The sequence below is a fragment of the Anopheles coluzzii genome, chromosome 3, assembly GCF_943734685.1.
Source record: "Anopheles coluzzii chromosome 3, AcolN3, whole genome shotgun sequence".
NCBI classification, from domain to species: Eukaryota; Metazoa; Arthropoda; class Insecta; order Diptera; family Culicidae; genus Anopheles; species Anopheles coluzzii.
In genome coordinates, this window is record NC_064671.1 from 63,145,395 (window position 1) to 63,164,540 (window position 19,146).

At 52.7% G+C, this 19,146-nt stretch overlaps 4 protein-coding genes across 4 annotated transcripts in view; 2 read left to right on the plus strand and 2 right to left on the minus strand.

Annotated features, from left to right (window-relative positions):
* The window catches only part of LOC120954733 (zinc finger protein jing homolog), a 156,627-nt gene that overhangs the window by 112,986 nt on the left and 24,495 nt on the right, over positions 1-19,146 (plus strand). The window lies entirely within an intron of this gene.
* LOC120958196 (PHD and RING finger domain-containing protein 1-like) lies at positions 83-11,153 on the minus strand. Its single transcript, XM_040380823.2, has 4 exons — positions 2,945-11,153; positions 2,800-2,867; positions 2,580-2,708; positions 83-2,468 (listed from the first exon to the last, which is right to left on the minus strand). Exons 1-4 carry the CDS (start codon positions 9,663-9,665, stop codon positions 2,268-2,270), a joined length of 7,119 nt encoding a protein of 2,372 aa, XP_040236757.2. The 5' UTR covers positions 9,666-11,153; the 3' UTR covers positions 83-2,267.
* On the plus strand, positions 11,242-13,604 carry LOC120958192 (WD repeat-containing protein 43). The gene is made up of 4 exons (XM_040380817.2): positions 11,242-12,540; positions 12,612-12,847; positions 12,927-13,076; positions 13,149-13,604. The coding sequence occupies exons 1-4, from the start codon at positions 11,368-11,370 to the stop codon at positions 13,471-13,473; spliced, it is 1,884 nt and encodes a 627-aa protein (XP_040236751.2). The 5' UTR covers positions 11,242-11,367; the 3' UTR covers positions 13,474-13,604.
* Positions 14,744-17,327, minus strand: LOC120959231 (SWI/SNF-related matrix-associated actin-dependent regulator of chromatin subfamily A member 5-like). Its single transcript, XM_040382485.2, has 3 exons — positions 17,130-17,327; positions 16,617-17,053; positions 14,744-16,525 (listed from the first exon to the last, which is right to left on the minus strand). The coding sequence occupies exons 1-3, from the start codon at positions 17,130-17,132 to the stop codon at positions 14,965-14,967; spliced, it is 2,001 nt and encodes a 666-aa protein (XP_040238419.1). The 5' UTR covers positions 17,133-17,327; the 3' UTR covers positions 14,744-14,964.

Below are 19,146 nucleotides of genomic sequence, written 5' to 3' on the forward strand. Positions count from 1 at the left end.
ACTCTCGTAGCCATTATTTTCAACTATTTTATGAGTGTTGTGATTTTCTTTCAAGTTACAATAAATGTCCACACGCCATCAGTTATACTTTCCATATCGCTTAGATACTAGCATTTTTATTAAATCAAGTTTTTCTTTCCATTTTCATGTTCATTTTCTTCCTCTCTCTCTCTCTCTCTCGCATCTTGGTGTGGTACGCAGGAGAAAGAGGATTGCCATGTCCCCCACCTTTCACACAAACCGTGACGTCTCGCGCCCCGGGTCTGGTCTTTCTTTTCACAGTTGGAACTTTTTCCATCGTCACTCAATAATTCCTAGCGCGCAAGTGAGAAATTTAATTTTTGAAAATAACTGGCGTTTTCCTAGAAACCACATACACACACACGCCCGCACAACACTTCCCAAAATACAATCTTCTATCCGATAGTTGAGTTCGCTACTCAGACCAGACTCAGTTCTTTTAGTTTGCGCCAACTCCTCCACAAACAGTTGCGTATTAGTGACGAAAGTTTCAAGCGGTAAGTGAATCATAAAAAGGTCGCGCAATGCCGGATTGTACCGTCCGCAACCGGAACCGGCCTTTTCCTTTTGCTTACAAACAGCGTGTGGATGCGTTCATGTGTCTCTCTTTCTGTGTGTGTGTGTCTTTAATTTGTGTCTCTCAGATTGGCCCGTGACCTGTGTGCAGTTAGATATTATGATAATAAATATGTATATTATTCTTTTGAGTAAGGGCATGCATTACGGTGTACAGTGGGTTCTATAATAGATCGATCCTTCTTTTTTACTCTCACAGCGTCGCATGCACGATGCGCTGTACACTCGGCTTTATATCACCACCCATCGGGAGAATCTAGGGCAAATCTCGTATCTGTTTGCCTTCGTTTTGCGCCACATAATTGTAGCAGCTTGTGTGTTTACTCCGCTTGCCGCTTGCCTATAATACAATCAATCTATAAATATCTTAATTGTTGAATCGGTGCCTCTCAGCGCCGTGCGTCGTGCTGCCCAACATGCGAACCATGTGATTGCATTTCCGCGCCAGTTTGGAAGCTTCACTAACTCCTATTGCGTGTTTTCTGTGTTCATACTGTTGTACTACAAACACTGAAACATACACGAAACCTCCAAAAAAAAACACGCTGCGGACCTTTTTCCCCCGTACCTTACTTACAAGTTCGTGTGCCCTTAAGTAGGGGGCCCCAACACGCTCCCTCTGCAATCGTCGTTAATGTTAGCTTCTTAATACAACAAGGTTCTTTCCCTTTCCCCTTTCTATGTGCTACAGTTGTTATCTAATTACTATTTGCTACTATTTCTTCTTCTACAACACGCAACAGCACATTAACTCCAACATGACAGTGACGATCGGTTGCACAAACTGTATGTGTATATAACGTCCTTTCCGTTTTTCACCTTTTCTACTAGCTTGGGTGCACTTTTATAATTTCGTCTAGCGTTTAGCTTTCATCTAAAACAGTGCATTTTGTTTTTAAATTACTTAATTTGTTCTGAAGTCTCTGAGAAGCATCTGGATATGCACGACATAACGCGCAGGAGAGCGTTTACACACATACTTGTTTTGAAGTTCTTCATGCTTTCCTCTAGATTGTACTGCGTCTAGCTCTAGCATTACGATGCGTGTCCCAATATGATAAGTAATTTTACGTGATAGTGTTATTTTGTCAACACTGCTTTTCACAGTGTCCTGAACCTGATCTACGACTTAACGAACGAAATTCGACGAGAGCTGGCGAGCAGATGTGGAAGATCCGTGGGTGGGGACGACAAACTTAAGGATAAATCAATCCACCGTAATTGCGGAGCGTTACACCACACACACACACACTCGCGCGCCTCCATCGTCTCCACCCTCTCTCTTGCCAAAGGTGCAGGCGAATTTCTTCAACTTGTCTATCCTACGAGTTTCTGCGCAAGTCCTGTACATACCCTAACCGATAGATGTGTGTAAAATACATTACTTATACATTATTCCTCAGCGTAATCGTTACTGTAAGACCTATCCCACTAATCATAATCGTGCAAATCGCCACGTGGCGGGTAAGAGTACACTTTTTGATAGACAGTTTGTTTTAAGCAGTTAATATTTGTTTTTACACGGTGCTGACTGCATGCTGCTTTAGAACCATCCTTCAAACACATGATCGATATTGCGTCCATGCCCTTTCTGTTCGCTGTGTGGAATATAATGTTAGCTTGCTTCTTTTGTTTTGTTCACTTGTAGAGTTTTGTAGAGTGTGTTGTGCTCATTGGGGTGGCTCAGCTAAGATGATGGAGTTACTGTTTGCCATCGGCATTCCGAGCTGCCCAAGGACACCACCACCACCGCCGCCGCCGCCGGAACCTTTCTTCGAGATGCGTCGTTTGCCGCGAATCTTGCGCACGTACGCCTTGATAAGCTTCTGTATCTTGATGGGATTGATCTCGCCCGTGCGGCTGTGGCAGATCTATAGCCGGAAACAGAACCATACAGCAGGAAGAGTAACGAAAATGCGATTATAGTTATAACTGCTTGTTTTGTTGCAATCTACTGTGGTGCCCCTTCTTTTCGCACTTACCTTCGGTACGGCTCGGCGCAAAATGTCTTTATATTCGTCCTTGTTGATTTGCTTCTTGTTGTAGTACGGCTTGATGACCAGCTTGACCTCCTCGACGACACGCTCGAGTCGGTTGAGTTTCTTCAGGTACTATGTGGAAGAAGAGGAAAACAAAAACGGTTGAATGTTTTAGTCGCAACTCTGCAAATGAGCGATCATGCCCAAAACCAACGATGCTAACCTTCTCCTTATCCGACAGCTTAGACGGATCTTCGTCGTTGGTGGTATCTCCTTTTTGGTTTGATTTTCCTGCAAAATAAAAGAATATAGAAAAGAGAATGGTATTAAATGTTGATCAACCGGTATCCAGCATCGGCGATACATACCTCCCTTCGAACGTTTGTGTGGACCCTTCCGGCTGCGGCCCGCCTTGCCACTGTTGTGCAGGTTCGGCGAGCCAAACAGTGAGTCAAACTGGTTGGTCGACTTTTTGGCCGCCTTCGTCGGTGGCATCGGTTTCGACGATCGTCCCGCCGACGGTTGCGAGTTGGCATTCGAATGTTGCTGATGATTCGACTGCTGCTGCTGCTTGCTGTTCGGGTGCGTGTGCATCGGGGGCGAATCCAGCATATCCATGCCTCCGGCGCCGCCGGGCGGTTCGAACAGATCGTCGAAATCGCTCGCCCCGGGCGAGTACGGTGAGTCGGTCGGGTTCAGGAAGTCGGCAAACTTGCCGGCCGACTGTCCCTGCTGACCGGCGGCACCGGCCAGTGGCAGTGGCAGCTTGGAGATGAGGTTGTTCGCCGGCCCACCCGACGACGACGGTACGAACTCGTCGAAGATCACGTCGGAATCGGAGTTTGCGCCCGACGGATCCGACACACCCGCCTTCGCGTTCGAGTTGGCCGCGGCTGATCCGCCAAGGACGATGTTGCTGAGTACCGTGACCTTACCGCTGTTACCATTGCTGCGGCCCATCAGCTGCGACTGTGGCGGTGTTCGGGAGTGTCCCGTGTCTGGTCCGCCACCGCTGCCCACAGGACCAACGCCGTTCATGGTGTCGTTCGGTTCGGCACCACCGTCCAGCATCATCATTCCACTGTCCGCGCCCGAGCCTGGCGCTGAGCCGTCCCGGTTCGTCGTCTTGCTCTGCTCCTCGTCGGACAGGCGCCCAATGGAAAGGGCATCGGACCGGTCACGCGACGATCCGCCGGGCGTTGGTGAGGGAGAGGGCGACTTGGTCGGCTCGAACGGATCGTACACGTCCGGCGAGGGCGATTGGGGTGCCGGTTCCGGTGGCGTGTTCGGTCCCACGGTGGCAATTGTGCCACCGCCACTGCCACCCGCACCATAGCCCATGCCCAAACCTCCCTGCGACTGGGACACACTTCCGCTCTCATCGTCCACCGCACTGTCGCCCGCCACGGTGTCATCCTGCCGTTCGGGACTGTCCTCCTTGCCCTCGTCCAAATCGCCCGGATCGTACAGCGGGTTGACCGGTCGCAGGTTCGTCGACTTCGTCTTGACCTGCATCGAGAACTTCGGTGCCTGCAGGGTCTTGAGCGATTGCTGATTGCCAAGGCCAGATCCGCTGCTGCTGGTGGGGAAACCGGGCGGTGTCTTCGGCCCAAACATGTCGTCCACGGGTGAGCGTCGTTCGGGCGGCGTTTTGCGCAGCACTCCGGCGGTGGATGAACTGGCCGTCCCGGTGGCTCCTCCAGCACCGACACCAACACCCATCACATTCGGTCCGTCCATCAAACCGAGCGACTGGCCGAGCGTACTTCCAACAGCGCCTCCACTTCGCATCAGCAGTCCAGCACCACTCTTTTCTTGGCTCATTCCCGTACCGGCCGCTGCTCCGGCTCCTGAGTCCAGGTTCGCACCGGCTGTGGCGTTTCCTGCAGCGCCACCAACACCTGCAGCTCCTCCACTGCCTCCACGACGATCCTTGTCCTTCTCCGTGTCACTGTCGGACAGCACGATGACCGCCTTGGGCGACGGCGTCAGCACCCGGAACGGCGACCCGTCCAAATCGATAATGACCACCGGTTTCGCGGTCACATCGATCGTCGAGCGTGTGCGTTGCTTCAGCCGGCCCTCCAGCCGCTTGTTCTTTGGCCGCTCGCCTTCCACCGCACGCTGTCGCTTGCCGGACGCGGCACCTCCGACGGAGTCCTTCTGGCGTTGCTGCTGCTGCTGCTGCTGTTGTTTGCCACCGCCCGATGATCGTTCCGCCCCGTGATGATGGTGATGGTGGTGGTGATGCCGCGAATGCTCGGCGCTCGGCTGCTTCTCCTGCGCGCCGTCCTTACTGCCGGAACCGGATGCCGTCGACGCCGTTGCCGCCGCTCCCTTATCGTTAAAGCTAACACTTACAAGAATATTATCACCCGATGTAAATACTTCCTTCGAGGGGAGGGTGGCATTCTTCTCGCGGGCCTCCCGCTCCCGGCGGCGCGCCTCCTTGCGTGCCTGCTTGCCGCTGCGTCCGTCCCGCTCCTTGCCGCCGAGCAGGGCTTCCTCCTGCTGCTTTGCCAGCGCTTCCTCGTTCGTGAGAATCACCGTCAGGCTGGCGGCGGCAGCCGAGGCCGACGCAGCCGGTCCGTTCGATTTCAGTCGCGAGCCGGACAGGGCTGCCGGCAGGGGCGGAGGCGTCCAGGAGCTGTCACGCTGCGCACGCCCTCCACCGCCGCTGCCCTTGCCGAAGCGCTCGGTAAGCATGCCGGATGCGTTCGGGGCTGCGGTCGAAGGCGGTGGGGTGCGCGAGCGAGACCGCGAACGGGATCGTCCCAGCGGTGAGAAGGATCGCTTTCGTTCCTTCTTTTTCTTCTGCTTCTTGCCGACGGTTTTGGCTACCGGCGTTGGCAGTGGTGACACGCTGCGTCGATTCTTGGGTTTCTTCTTGCGGCCGGCGTTACGGGCTGCCGCCAGGGACGCCTTCTGACCCCGACCTCGACTGCGGCTTCGACTGCGGCTACGGCTACGGCTGCGGGGGGTCCGGCTGCGACTGCGGCTTCTGCTGCGGCTGCGACTGACCGATACCGGGCGCTTCTTTCGCTTGGCCTTCTTTTTCGTGCGGCCCACGCGTCGATCGGGTGGCGACCGGGAAGGTGTAAGCGAGCGGCGGAAACTTCCCCGCCGCACTGCCGGCCGATGGTGTGGTGGTGGGGAGTGTGATCGCGACCGGGACAGGGACCGCGAGCGGGGCGAACGGGCAAACCGGCCCCTTGGTGGCGGTGGTGACCGGGGCGACAGTGAGCGCAGTCCGAGCGGTGGCAGCGGTCCACCGGAGCGTCCACCGCCCCTCGAGCGGGACCGTGACCGGGACGATGATCGGCGGGGTGACCGACGGAATGGTGGCAGCGGTGAACGCGCTCCGTGCGGTGGCGATCGTCCCCGATGGCGCGGCGGCACAGCTAACGGTGATAGAGAGCGCCTCCGTCCGGTATTGAATCCTGCGCCCGGGCCGCGCGATCGTACTGCTGGCAGGGGCTCCGGCGAGAGGGAAATGGACAGGTTGCGCCGCTCCCGCGATCGGCTGCGCGACGGAGTGCGTGTGCGCGACCGTCGCTTCGGCGTAATGTCCCTGCCGAACGGATCCTTCAGGATGCGCGGCCGCTTCTCCGCAATGATTGAGCGAATGTCGTACCGCGGCAGCTCCTTGCGCTTCGGGCGACGGGGCCTATTCCGACGGTCCATCGATTTGCTGCCCTCGCCACCGCTATCCCTGTCGCCGGTGCGACCGTTTCGTCGGTCCGGCTCGCCACCGTCGTCCCCTCGCCGGCCGCGCTCGCGCGAGGAGCGTTTCTTCGTGTCCTTCTCGCGATAGTTGCGCTCGCGGCCCTTCTTCGTTACCTTCTTGAACGCGGCCAGCTGTTCCTTGCGCTTCGCGGAGGCCGCACCTTTCGAGCCCGATGGGCCGGCACCGTCGGCCGCCCCATGCTCCCCCGCAGCCTCCGCAAACTCGGCCTCATCCTCGTCGGAAATCAGCTCCGTGTCCATGCCATCGATGCCGGCCGTGTCGATCGCGCTGCCCTGGCTGCGGAAGCGCGACGACGAGGCCAGCCCGGAAGTGCCCTCGCCGGAAGGACCTTCGCCGGCGTCGATCAGCTCGCGCCGCTCCTGATACTTCTCGTCCAGACAGGGGGTGTAGCTGCGGTCGTCCTCGCCCGGCCCGAGCAAACCGGCCGGCGCACCGAAGTTGGCCGTAGCGATGGCCGAAGCGGCTGCCATCGCCGCACCCGAAGCACCGAGCGCAGCGACCAGCGAGGTCGTCAGTGGAGGCGTTAGCGCATCCAGCCCCTCTCTCCGGCCACCGTCGATTCCGCGGTTTGAGTCCGCCTCAATCTTCTTGAGCTCATCGTCGCTCTCCGAATCAAACTCGTCCCGCGCTGGCGTACCTTCGTCTTCCTCTTCCTCCTGTTCCTCTTCTCTGGTAGTTTTCTCCGTCTCAGGCGCTGGCTGGGCCGCTTCCTCCTTCTCGCCATTCACGGTAGCAGCGCTGGAGGTGGTAGGCGTCGCGGCACTTTGCTTCGGATCCGCCGTGTACGGTTCCCCGTCCATGTCGTCGTCGTCGAGCTGCACCAGATCCTCGTCCCGTTCGCCCGCAAACCGATCGTTATCGTCCTCATCGCTGCGCTGCTCACTGTCCAGCGGATCGTACGGCTGGTTTCCATCGCTGGCCCCCTTCGCGTACTGCAGCGTCTCCGACGAATAGACGGAGAAGTTGGGACAATTGTTTTCTGCCGCCGCCGCTGCTGCCGATCCGCTAGAGCCTGCCTCTCCCTCCACATCCTGGTGTGCGAGCCCCTTCGGCAGTCGGCAGCCGGAAACAGTCTTGTCGTTTTCCTTCGGTCCTTCCTTTTCGGGCTGTTCCTCCTCATCCGTTCTGTCGCCATCGTTCGGCTGTTTGCTGCTCGATGCGTTGGCGCCCGAGGACGCTTTTCCGCCCATCGGGGAACCGGTTAAGAGCGACGCTTGGGAAGTGTTCGTGTAAGCTCCGGATGCGTTAGCGCTAGAGCTGCTTGTACCACCCGTTCCTCCCGCTCCCGTGCCGTTGGTGACAATAGTATTCGAGGAAGAGCTCGTTCCGCCCGTACCGCTGCTAGTGCTGCTGCCTGCCCCATTACCTCCACTGCTCGGGATGGATTGGGTGGTCGTGCTGCTGCCGGGCGTGTTGGCAGCCACATTCACCGCCCCTTCTGCCGCATTCCGCCCGCTCGAGCCGGCCGGTGGTGCTCGACGCCGATCGCCCCCGTTCGGTGGCGTGTCGGTGGGGAAAATGATTTTCCCCCCATTGATGCGTACGTTTCGCAGTCCGTCCCGCGAGTGCCACCGCTCCTGGTTCTCCAGGATGCTGCCGAGCAGATCGGGCCCGGTCGAACCGTTGCCGCCCGGCGATGGCGTGCTGAAGCTTTCGAATCCACTCTTCAGCACGCGCCTGCGTCCTAGCACGTTGCGCAGCCGGGAGCCCATCGCGCCGCCCGCCACCAGTGTCGAGCCGCCTGCTCCGCCCGCACCGCCCGTGCTGCTGCCCTCCTCCTCGTCGTCGTCGTCGCTGAAGTAGTCCAGGTCGTTCCGCCCGCCGAATATCTTCAGCGGCGTAATGCCTGCCCCGATGCGCTGTCGCTGCACCGAGTCCTCCATCGCGTTGGTAGAGCGCAGCAGGTCTGCGCCTTCGCCGCCGGCCGCCAGGGCAGCCGCTGCCACTGCCGCCGCACCGCGCCGCCTGCTTCCGCCGGCCCCCGCAAGGCCGCCCGATTTCCTTCGCTTCGCGCGCTTTTTGCGCAGCTTGCGCAGCGTGCTGTACAGCTTCTTGCGCTTGATCGCAAACTTCTGCCCATCGCCGGGCCCGCCCGCGCCCGTTCCATTCTCGTTGTCGTCCACGTCGTACTCGGAGATGATCATGCTGAGGATTTTTCGCCTCGTGCGGCGCCTTCGCTTCCGCTTCACGGTTTTGCGCGCACGGGGCGGTGCGGCCACGGCCACTAGACTGCTGCTGCTGCTGCTTCCGCCGTGCGCGGACGACCCAGCGGCCAGCCGGCGCACCCTCGCCGCTACCGTCGACGGGCCGGCGGCCCCATCCGGCGAGCTTTGCACAATGTTTAGCCGCACTGCAGCGGCCGCCCGCGTCAAGATGGCCGCCCGTATGCGCTCGCTCTGACGCGTCCGCACGATACGCAGCGGGCTGTGGATGCGCTGCCGCAGCCGGGACTCGCGCATGCCGCCGATCTCGTTCAGGTCGTCCAGCAGATCCTGCAGCTCATTGTCGTCCTCGTCGGACCCGGACGCGAAGCAGCAGTCGCAGTACCATGAGCCGGACGGGATCTCCAGCAGCGGCGGATTCAGACACTCCATATGGTAGCCGAGATTGCACGAATCGCACAGCAGCATCGTTTCCTCGCTGTGGGCCTGCCGGCACACCTCGCAGTACGTCAGCTCGTCGGCTTCCGGCACGACCGGCAGCCCTCCTGCGCCGGCCGTACCCTGGCCCTCCTCCTCGCCCTCGCCCTCGGCCGGCTTGGGCTGGACGCGGTACACCCGCAGCACCTCCTTCTGCTGCTGCCGGCGCTCCAGGTCCGCGTAGATGTTGATCAGCTCGAAACCCTTCCGGTCGATCGGACAGGTGGACACGTTGCGGGACCACTCCTCGATGCACGGCGCGCAAAACACGTGCTCGCACACCTCCGGCACGCCCACCTCCTGGTTATGCAGGGACAGCAGACAGATGGGACACTTTTCGCTGTCGTTGCTGCTGCTGCTGCCGCTCGACTCGTCCGACGCGTAGCCGAGCTTGCTGGCCAGCACTGCCGCCACCGCGTCCTTGTCGCCCTTCTCCAGCAGCTGCTCCTCGTCGCTGTTCCAGTCCGATTCCCACTCGGAACTCTCGGACGCTAGGTCCATCTTTGCCACTGGCACCGTGCGACGCCGGCTCGGGCCGGCAATGGGCCCGCTGCCACTACTATCATTATCGCTGTCCTCCACGTTCAGCACGTTCCGGTTGCGCAGCCGCCTGCCGGCCCTCGCTGCCGCCGCCGTCGATGTTGACGCCGCGGCACCGGCCGAGGTGGTTGGCTGCAGTTCATCCTCTGTATCGGACGCCATGTCCAGAGGATGCTAATTTTATCTCTCTCCCTCTCTCTCTCTCTCTGTCTCTCTCGTTTCGATTCCCCAGTCGAGTTTAGTTCGATTCGAGCGTCGCTCTACCTGCTTCCATTAACAGCGCGAAATGATGTCGAGGTCGACACGCGCCGCTCCGTCCATGTGAGATTTCCTTGCCACCACCAACTTGTGAGATCTTCTTGCGCGTCTTCTTCTTCCTCTTCTATCTCGCTTTCACACACTCCCACACAGGGTTGGGTGGGGAGCGCCCTTTGCCTTTCTTTCCTTTCGTTACGTGCCCTAAAATGCTTGATTAAGACGGCGGTGGTTGGGTTGTTGCTTGATCGGTTGCAATTGTAGCATCATCTTACGTGCGGTCAGCAGCGCCCTCATCCTTCCCTCACACGCCGATGCACTGGAAGGAAAGGGGTTTCGAGCGCGCGGGGGTTCGGTGGTGGTGAATAACCCTTGGTTGCCGCCCGCTAGATGTGTTGATTACGATGTGGACTTCTCTTTGTAGATGACGACGCAGTGTCTCTCTGGATGGTTCGGTGTGTCACTGCGAGTGCCTTGCTCCTGCTGAAGGTTTGTCACTTTCTTCGGGCTTTGGATGTTATGTTATCTCTCGCTCGCTCGCTCGCTCTCTCACCGTCTCTGTTTTCCTCCCGGCAGTTGGGATGCAAAACGGTACCCTTTCCGTGTTGGCCGCTCCGTACCCCCGTCTTGACAGGAGTTCTTCCGATGCTGATCTCACGCCTGCCGCCGCCGCCGCCGCCGCCACTGCAATGTGTATGTGTGTGTTTGTGTGTGTGCTGTCTATATTGAGGCTGCGGAAAGCAACAGAAGCAAACAAGCGTAAACCGACGAGCAGCTAGGCGAGCAGCAAATCCGTACTCGAGCCACACACAGCAGGCGAATAGATAGCGAGCACAACAGCAAATGCACACATACGCACACACACACACACCGACACAGATATACACACACACACGTACACGCGTACAGGCAGAACGACGGGTGCGCTGGGGATTTTGCAGCCGACTTTTGACCGCGATGCAGTGGGTGCCCTAGACCATCAAGCTGGTCCCGGGCAGCGTCGACGCACTGTACGATCCTTCCAGGAGAGGGTTGCCACTTCGGGCAGGCCGGCCAAATCCAACAACCAGTGCAAAATCCAGCCTAACGTTGGTTCCGGAACGTCGGGTAGACTTTGGAGCAAGACAAAAATGGCGATTCTGGTTGTAGGGGCCGAGATCAGACGTTTTGCACGCACACGCACACACTCAGACGCACACACTGCCAAGCCGAGCCAAACGTCTGACTCACCAGCCGACAGTGTCAGACGTTTCAGCTGTCAGTTCGTGGGGCACAGTGGAACGGCGCTGTAATGATAACTTTTTTTTTTCTAATTATTTCCCAATTACAACTATGTCTCATCCTAAAAATCCAAAATTTGTATTAAATTTGAAATCACATTTTTGCCAACCACAGCTTTTTGAATTCAAATAAAAGAAAGCTATTTTTGTGCAACACCAGAACGTCAATTGCTGCCAACCGGGTGTTTGTCCGAACTGTCACGTCGTATTGTGACATTTGTAGCAAACAGCGAGAAGCAGGAGCACGCTGTTTTGTGGGATTTCAAAATCCACATGTTATTTACAAGTCCCCCGCAAAAGTGAATTAAAAACCATCATACACACGGACAATGTTTAGCATATCGCGAGAGTTTTCGCCCTGCGGCAAGTACTGCGCCTACATCAGCCAGCAGGGCAAGTTCGTCGTGCACGATGTGGAAACGAGCGACATCCATCAGGTGTACACGCCGAACATGCACCTGAACGTGCCGTGCACCAGCTTTGCCTGGTTTCAGGTCGGGGGCGATGCTCCAGCCAAGACGAAAAAGAAATCGAAAAAAGCGCGAGCCAGCCTGGGAGAGAACGTGCAGCTGCTGGTCGCGTTCGGTACGAGCAAGGGCGGCGTTGCGTTCTACAGCCTCGCGACGGCCAGCATCGAACGGTCGTGCAAGGGCGACGGCCATACGGCACCCATCACGGCAATCTACTTCAACGCGAGCCACAATCCGGACACACTCTACACGGCCGGTGCCGATGGGAAGGTGATCGAGTGGAGCATTAGCCAGTGCAAGCAACAGAAGGTGCACCACATCGGGGTGGAGAAGTTGAGCTGCGTGCTGGCCTACGGCGACAAGATCCTTACCGGCGCCAAGCAGCTAAAACTGTGGGACGCCGAGAGTGGCACGGTGGAGCGGACGCTGGCCGGCCATACGGCCAATACGCAGCTGCTGCAGCTGATATCGCTCGACGAGGAGCACGTGTACGCCCTGTCCGGGTCGGTGAACGATCGGAACCTTTCCCTGTGGTCGCTCAGCGACGAAGACGCCACCTCGGCGGTGGCAGCATTCGCCCTGGACGATGTGCCCGAATACATTGCGCCGAAGATTGTGGACCGGAAACTGCACCTGGTGGCGGTGTCGCGGACTGGCGTTGCGCACTACTTCGTGCGTGATATGGGCAAGCTGAGCGTGAAGAAACCGTACCGGGCGGCCCACACGTTCGAGATCGCCGTCGACACGGTGAGCACCAAGAAGCAAGCCGTCGACCGGCTGCCCGTGTTTGTGGCCACCGTTCAATACGCGGCCCAGCAGGAGCAGATACTGCTCGGCTACGGAACGGAGCACAGCGTGCGATTCGAGCACATTGCCATCGAAGAGGACGTAAAGCAGAACGTTATCATCCGCGAGCCGATGAAGGTGATGGAAGGCAAAGCGAAGGATGGGGAGCTGAAGGCAAAGACCCCCATCTTGGACAAGGTCGAATATCTAAACTCGGCAAATTCTGCTAGGAAATCGGTCAAGGAGGTATGTTGGAGAAGCGTTGCTGTTCATCATCAATATTGTTAATATTGTTACACAAAACTCCACGTTTTCAGGTGGAAATTCCAATGGAAGTTCGGCTGGAAAACCTTTCCACGCCCAAGACGAGCTCGAAGAACATGATTCACCTGCTGATGCAAGGCATGCACAGTCGCGATGCCACCCTGCTGAAGAGCGTCTTTGCGGTGGACGATGCGGAAATGATTCAGCAAACGCTCGAGCGCCTTCCTTCGCAATACGTTAGCCCGCTGCTAAACGAACTGTCCCACTTGATGCAGATGAAAACGATGCAGTATGTGTTTTTCTGTCCTCATCTCAGCTCCTGTAGCTTAATAAGTAATATGCCTTTTTTCTAAATTTCGAAACTATAGCGTCAAAACAGCCGTCTGTTGGTTGAAACCGCTGATCAGCATACACGCCAGCCAGCTGATGGCGCTCGGTTCGATAAATCTGCTCGCCAACTTCAGCACCTGTCTCGGAATCATCGAGTACCGGGTGGAACACTTGAATTCACTTTCAAAGTATGATTTGCTACAAGAAAAGACTGTTCAATGTAAAAATACTGACTGACCATCCCATTACTCTTTCCCCAGGCTGCGTGGCCGATTAGGCTTGCTGATCGATCAGATCGACCGCAGCAAAAACCAGGCGGCTAATCTGGACGATATAACCAGTGGGAACGTGCTGGTGTACCAGGAGGGCGACGATTCCGACGTTGAATCCATGCTAGAGAAGGATGATCCAGATCTGCCCGGTTCGTCCAACGAGGAGATGTACGATGATGATGATGATGATGATGACGGCGAGGAGGATGAGACGGTGCATGAGAATGGTGATTTCGGATCATTTGTGAAGCGGCGGCAAAATGGGTATTCTAAAAAGGATAGCGATGAGGAATCGATGGACGTGTCCGATTGAAAAAAGCGCTGAAATAGTCCTGGTCCTGCACTAATGATGCTGTACAATAAATGATTATTGTATGATAGCCGTAAATGTCCGGTTTCTTTACATAAAGTTCGTAGTTATAATACATGTTTCCCAAATATCAACCTTCCCAGATTATGTTCAATTATTTTGCCGTGGATAAAATGTCATATTTAGTTCGAAGATTTTCTATAAATGTCTCTTTAATCCGACTACAGAAATTTTCCTTATTTATTATGGCGCAACTGTAGATCCAATCAAAGGCGTATTTTCAAAGAAAATAAAATTAGATGGTTGAAATTTTAGTGAAACTGGTAATTGGCCAAAGCAAATTTTGTTTGTCTCAATGTGGAGTAACAAATATTAGATGCAAAAAACATTAATCGTACACATGTCAACAAACCGCCCCACGAAAGCTGGAATAGTTATCATAACATGATATCGGACAGTGTTAACTGTTAAAGTATATAATAATTGTTTTACTTATATCGTTTTCTGTACATTAAAGAATCAAAGCTACACTACACTATAATAGCCTTAATATGGAGAAATCATGCTAATAAACGGATAAAAATTGGAGTTCTATTGAGTAATTGGAACACTGGAATGGATGGCGGCCCTGATGCTGGTATAGAAGATATGTCAGTCCTGTAAATAAACTTTAACATAAACCTAATCCCGATTTGATACCGATCTACAAGCCGTCCTCGAAACTTACTTGTCCGACGCTTCAACCGCTTTGCGGTATTGGGCTATCTCAGGAGTGTCCGAAGCCGTTCACAGTCTCGCGCCTTCGTCTGCCAGTCCGTTATCCCGGCCTTAATGTCGGACGCCTCCACGCCATCTTGCCACCTCAGTTTGGGCCTACCACGCCTCTTCTGTCCTTGTGGACGGCCTAAAAAGTCTTTACAAACTGGGTCGTCCATTTCCATGCATACAACATGGCCAGCCCACCGGAGCCTGGCGAACTTGAAACGCTGCACGACAGTGAGGTCGCCGTACATCTAGTATAGCTCGTCATTATAACGGTTCCTCCATTGTCCACACATACGGGGCCAAGTATCCTTCTGATCATATTCCGCTCGAACGCGGCAAAGAGCGTTTCGTCAAACTCGAAAACTATTGTGATATCATCACTTGAATTTTAATAATGGTCCCGATTTTATTCCAATTCATACCAACAACCAGTCCAGCAACTGATCTCAAACAATATCCAATTAAAAAGCCTGTATACTTGTGAGTAAACATGTAGAAATAATTATAATTTTATCGTTAAATGCAAATGAGTATTTATTCGTCCTATGGACATGCAATGGAACAAAGTAACAGCTAAGAGTAATATTACATCAAGTCACAAAATACTGAAGTTCAGGTAACTTAAACAAAACACTGAGGTAAGACCGCGTTCTAGCGAAAAATTTGCTTCTGCTCGAATGAAAAGGTCCTTCAAATCAAAACAAACAGATATCGTTGTAGCCTCCTCGTCTAGTAATAATTGCCTTGCACGCTGCGCCGTAAACGCTTCGCCGGTACTGGAACGATTGCTTCCTCCGCCTTACGCTTCTCAATCATCTGGGCTGTGGACAGCACTGTATCGAATTTTAGATCGCAGCTCACTCCGGGCACGATTATCTGGCAATCTTCCATAATACCCGAATCGGTCGAAGCTGTAACACGAGTCAGGCTGCCCATCTTGTGGAACAGCTCGTCTAGCTTCGTGTCTACGGCCGCTTCATCGATCAGCCCGTCAGCCATGAGGGAAGTGCGCTGATACTCGTAAGCCGACATCAGCAACTTCTTGGACGGTTTGGTCTCCGTCCGGATGACCGCCTCGTCCAGCTGCCGTTTGCGCTCGGAATGTAGGTAAAGCAGCTCATCGATGCTGCCGCGCACCAGCAATCGAAACACGTGCACCTTTCGCTGCTGCCCGATACGATGCGCTCGATCCTCCGCCTGGAAGTCCATCTGGGGATTGAAGTCCATGTCGTAGAAGATGACGGTGTCGGCCGCCGGTAGGTTGATGCCGAGACCACCGGCACGGGTCGACAGCAGAAAGACAAACTTGGTCGAATCGGGCCGATTGAACTCGTTCATCTGTTCCTGCCGCTCAGCGATGTCGGTGTGACCTTCCAGCATACAGTACTCGTACTCGCGCCAATCCAGATAGTCCATCAGCAGGTACAGCACCGTAACAAACTGGCTAAATATTAGAACCTTCGAGCCACGCGCTCGCAGCCTTGCCAGCAGCTTATCAAGAACTATCATTTTCGAACTGAACTGCACAATTTCGTCGGTAACCAGGTTCGTATTCAGATTTTCTGCCCCCGGAATTAAGTATGGATGTTGAATAACTTTGCGCATGTGTGGCAGTCGACTAGCGATCCTCATTTCCTTCGTCTCCCCGGAACCCATTATCAGCTTCACCTCGCGATGCAACACTTTGTGTGTCCACAAGCACATTTGCTCGGTCGGGGGCACGTAGATGTCAATGTGCACCTTGGGCGGGATATCGCTGGTCACCTCCTTCTTGGTGCGTCGCAGTAGCAACGGTTTCAGCAGCTTCTTCAACCGAATCGTCTGCTCGTGCTTCGGATCGACACAGTCCTCTACCTTAAACCAGGAGTCGAAATTGTCCGCACTGTTAAAGAACAGTGGCATCAGCAGGTTCAGCAGTGCCCACAGCTCGTGCAGATTGTTGTGCACCGGCGTACCGGTCAGCATCACCATGCTCTGGATCTTGCAGCGCCGCAGCACGCCGGCAAATATCGTGTTTTCGTTCTTCGCCCGGTGGCCCTCGTCAATAATGGCGTAATGGAAGTTAGTCGATGTGAAGCTCCCGCGGTTATTTGCCATGAACTCATACGATGTGATGGCAACATTCCAAGTCGGTTTCGACGCGCGCAATTTCCTAAAAATTTCCGTCTTCTGCGGACCGACCATGTGTGCGCGAAGCACTTTAGCCCCCGGCAGGAACTTGTTGAACTCATTCAACCAGTTGGGCAGCGTCGAAAGCGGGACTACCACCAGGAACGGTCCTTTTAGCTTACTGTGTTCGAATATTTAATAACATAAAAGCGTCAGATTAGAAGCGAGGACGATTTACCGCAGAAATTTAGGTTAGGAATCCCGATACCTACCGTACGTTAAGCAGATACCCAATCATCGAAATGGACTGAATCGTTTTTCCCAGCCCCATCTCGTCCGCCAGTATGCCGTTCAGATTATTGTTGTAGAGCGAAATTAGCCAGTTGAGCCCTGCGATTTGGTAATCGCGCATTACGGCGTTCATGTAGGACGGCGTTTCCGTGAACTCGATCGCATCCTCGTTGTTATTGTTGTCATAGTCATCTTTACGCAAATTTTCAATGCTTTTCAGCTTTCTTTTACCATTAGTTGGCTGTGCCTTTTTTTTGGAATGTTCTTGGCTGAATTTTGCAAAACCCGCTAGCTTTTTTTCCAGTGCCTCCAGCTGCAGCTGTCGTTTACGGCTCAGCTCTTCTTTGAAAGCCGTCTTTTCGATCAACACATTCTCGTCGACCGGCGACGATGGAGCAGAATCATTTACAGGGGATTGCTAGAATCCGGCAAGAAAAGACAAACGATCTTACTCAATTTCTTCACGAAAAGCTAAAACCACCAATTTCACTCACCATTTTGACGAAACGTTTAACACACAGAGTCACATCAACACTACGGGTACAGGAATGATCAAGTTAGCGCGGCTTTCAACGGCATCTGCAGGTAGCGGATTGGCGCGCAACTGACATAGGAGTTTCAGATGTTTGCTTCAATGCGGGATCAGACGATTGCTCCTTGATAATTTCATAACTTTGGGAAAGCGCAGTGCGGAACATGTTTGGGGTATGTATAGTAGAATATTTTGATGTAAAAATCACACAACTGGAACTAGATATGCATTTATTTTGTGAATTGCTTGTATATTTCATGGGGTACATTGGTTAAAATTTATATTTTCGGTTTCTTTTGCAAGCGATGTTTTCGATGTTTTTGCAGACGTTTGAAAATTGTAGTGATGGGCATATGATTATTTCTGCACAATATTATTTCATTAATAATTAAATTATAATAAACCGTTGTCTGAATAATCAATTTTCACCTTCATCTCCATTGCCGGAATACCCGGGTATCCCATACATTTTATATGGAACTGTTTTTAATATTTTTTGTATAATTTAAGTTTGACAACTCGCCTTTTAAATGCAAGTTTTTACTGCTGTTTTACGTAAAATATATTGAAAGCACCGACGAACCGACGTGGTACTTGCGTTACAAAAGAGTCCCACACTATAGTACTGCCATTTTTAATTGAGGCGAAAACATTGTAAAAAACGTTTCTAAATACAAATTGTGGAGAAAGTGTGAGGCAAGTTTTTATGAGAATAACTGAACAAAATACCCAGGAAAATCATTTTATAGGTTTCCAAATCAATTCAAATAATATGATAAATGGATAAAACATCGCAAGCGCCACAGATTAAGCTTAAACGACTGGACAATTGAATATCCATAGAAAAAAATGAAAGCTCCACAGCTTCATTGGTTTGATCAATAGATGGCGTATTACAACTCATCATTATATTGCTATCCTTTTCTTGCAATGTGTTTCGACAAGTTTCATCTTATCATGACCCCTATATAGCCTTCTAACTTTCTGAGCAAAAATCTATATGAATGGTCGTGTGGTCAGATACGTGGGTATCAACACCAATGACCATTACTCAAATCTCACTTGCTTCAGTGATGGTGGTTTCCGTTGGAGTTAAGTATTTAAACAATCGTATCGCCATTCTAGTTCTAGCGATGCATAACTTCAATGCGAAACCATACAACAGTACAGAGGAAATGAGAAAGCTCTCCTCCAAGCGATGAAGCTCAACTGGTTGGGGTATCCCACCAACAGAGAGCGCCACCAGCTTTTTCGCTATTTTTAGAATGCATGAGTCGTTTGCCGTCTGCTAAACGAAGTCTTTCTATATTCCGTTTAGGTAGAGAACTTGAGTCGTTTAGAATCCGTTTAGTGGTCGTTTAGTGGATTTGTGGCACTTGGGATTGTATTATTTTTTATTGTTTTATATTTTTGCATAGTCAATGTTATAAAAAAATATGATTATAAATCTTATAATGGAAATATGATTAGAAAAGAGCAAAAATGAGGAAAATTAAACCATAATGCATTTTTAAAATAATATACAATTCTTTAAAATTCCCATTTCTTCATCAAAATAAAAAGACTACAGTCTGAACTAACTGGTTAAATTCTGATTCTCTGCTGATTATTGAATATGTGCTTTTTAGTTAGCACGTTTTTTCATACAAAAACACTGAAATTTTTCTAGGCAAGCCATGAGATTTGTGTATTTTTTTTTCAAAAACTGAGTTTTCCATACAAAAGCATGCTTTTTAATTGATGTATCAACCAAATATCGAGCGTTCAACTAAAATGCATTCCAACTAAAAAGCGCTCAACTATTGAATTTTTACTGTATTGCCTTTATCATTAAATCAAAATTGAAAATGTAAAATTCATTACATTCAAAGTTATTACAGAGTTTTCCATGATTTATTAGTTGGTTCTCACCAATTTTTGATTGGTTCCCATATTTTTTGTGCGTTCCCACGATTTTATGACCGATTCCCAGAATTTTT

Excerpts from the sequence above, each read along its gene's own strand:
- LOC120958196 (XM_040380823.2), bottom strand. The coding sequence starts at position 9,665 with ATGGCGTCCGATACAGAGGATGAACTGCAGCCAACCACCTCGGCCGGT. Across the intron at positions 2,868-2,944 it reads ACACAAACGTTCGAAGGGAG|GAAAATCAAACCAAAAAGGA; the intron begins GTATGTATCGCC and ends TTTATTTTGCAG. Across the intron at positions 2,469-2,579 it reads TGCGCCGAGCCGTACCGAAG|ATCTGCCACAGCCGCACGGG; the intron begins GTAAGTGCGAAA and ends TTCCGGCTATAG.
- LOC120958192 (XM_040380817.2), top strand. The coding sequence starts at position 11,368 with ATGTTTAGCATATCGCGAGAGTTTTCGCCCTGCGGCAAGTACTGCGCC. Across the intron at positions 12,848-12,926 it reads ATGCAGATGAAAACGATGCA|CGTCAAAACAGCCGTCTGTT; the intron begins GTATGTGTTTTT and ends TCGAAACTATAG. Across the intron at positions 13,077-13,148 it reads CACTTGAATTCACTTTCAAA|GCTGCGTGGCCGATTAGGCT; the intron begins GTATGATTTGCT and ends CTCTTTCCCCAG.
- LOC120959231 (XM_040382485.2), bottom strand. Across the intron at positions 16,526-16,616 it reads GGGTATCTGCTTAACGTACG|TAAGCTAAAAGGACCGTTCC; the intron begins GTAGGTATCGGG and ends ATTCGAACACAG.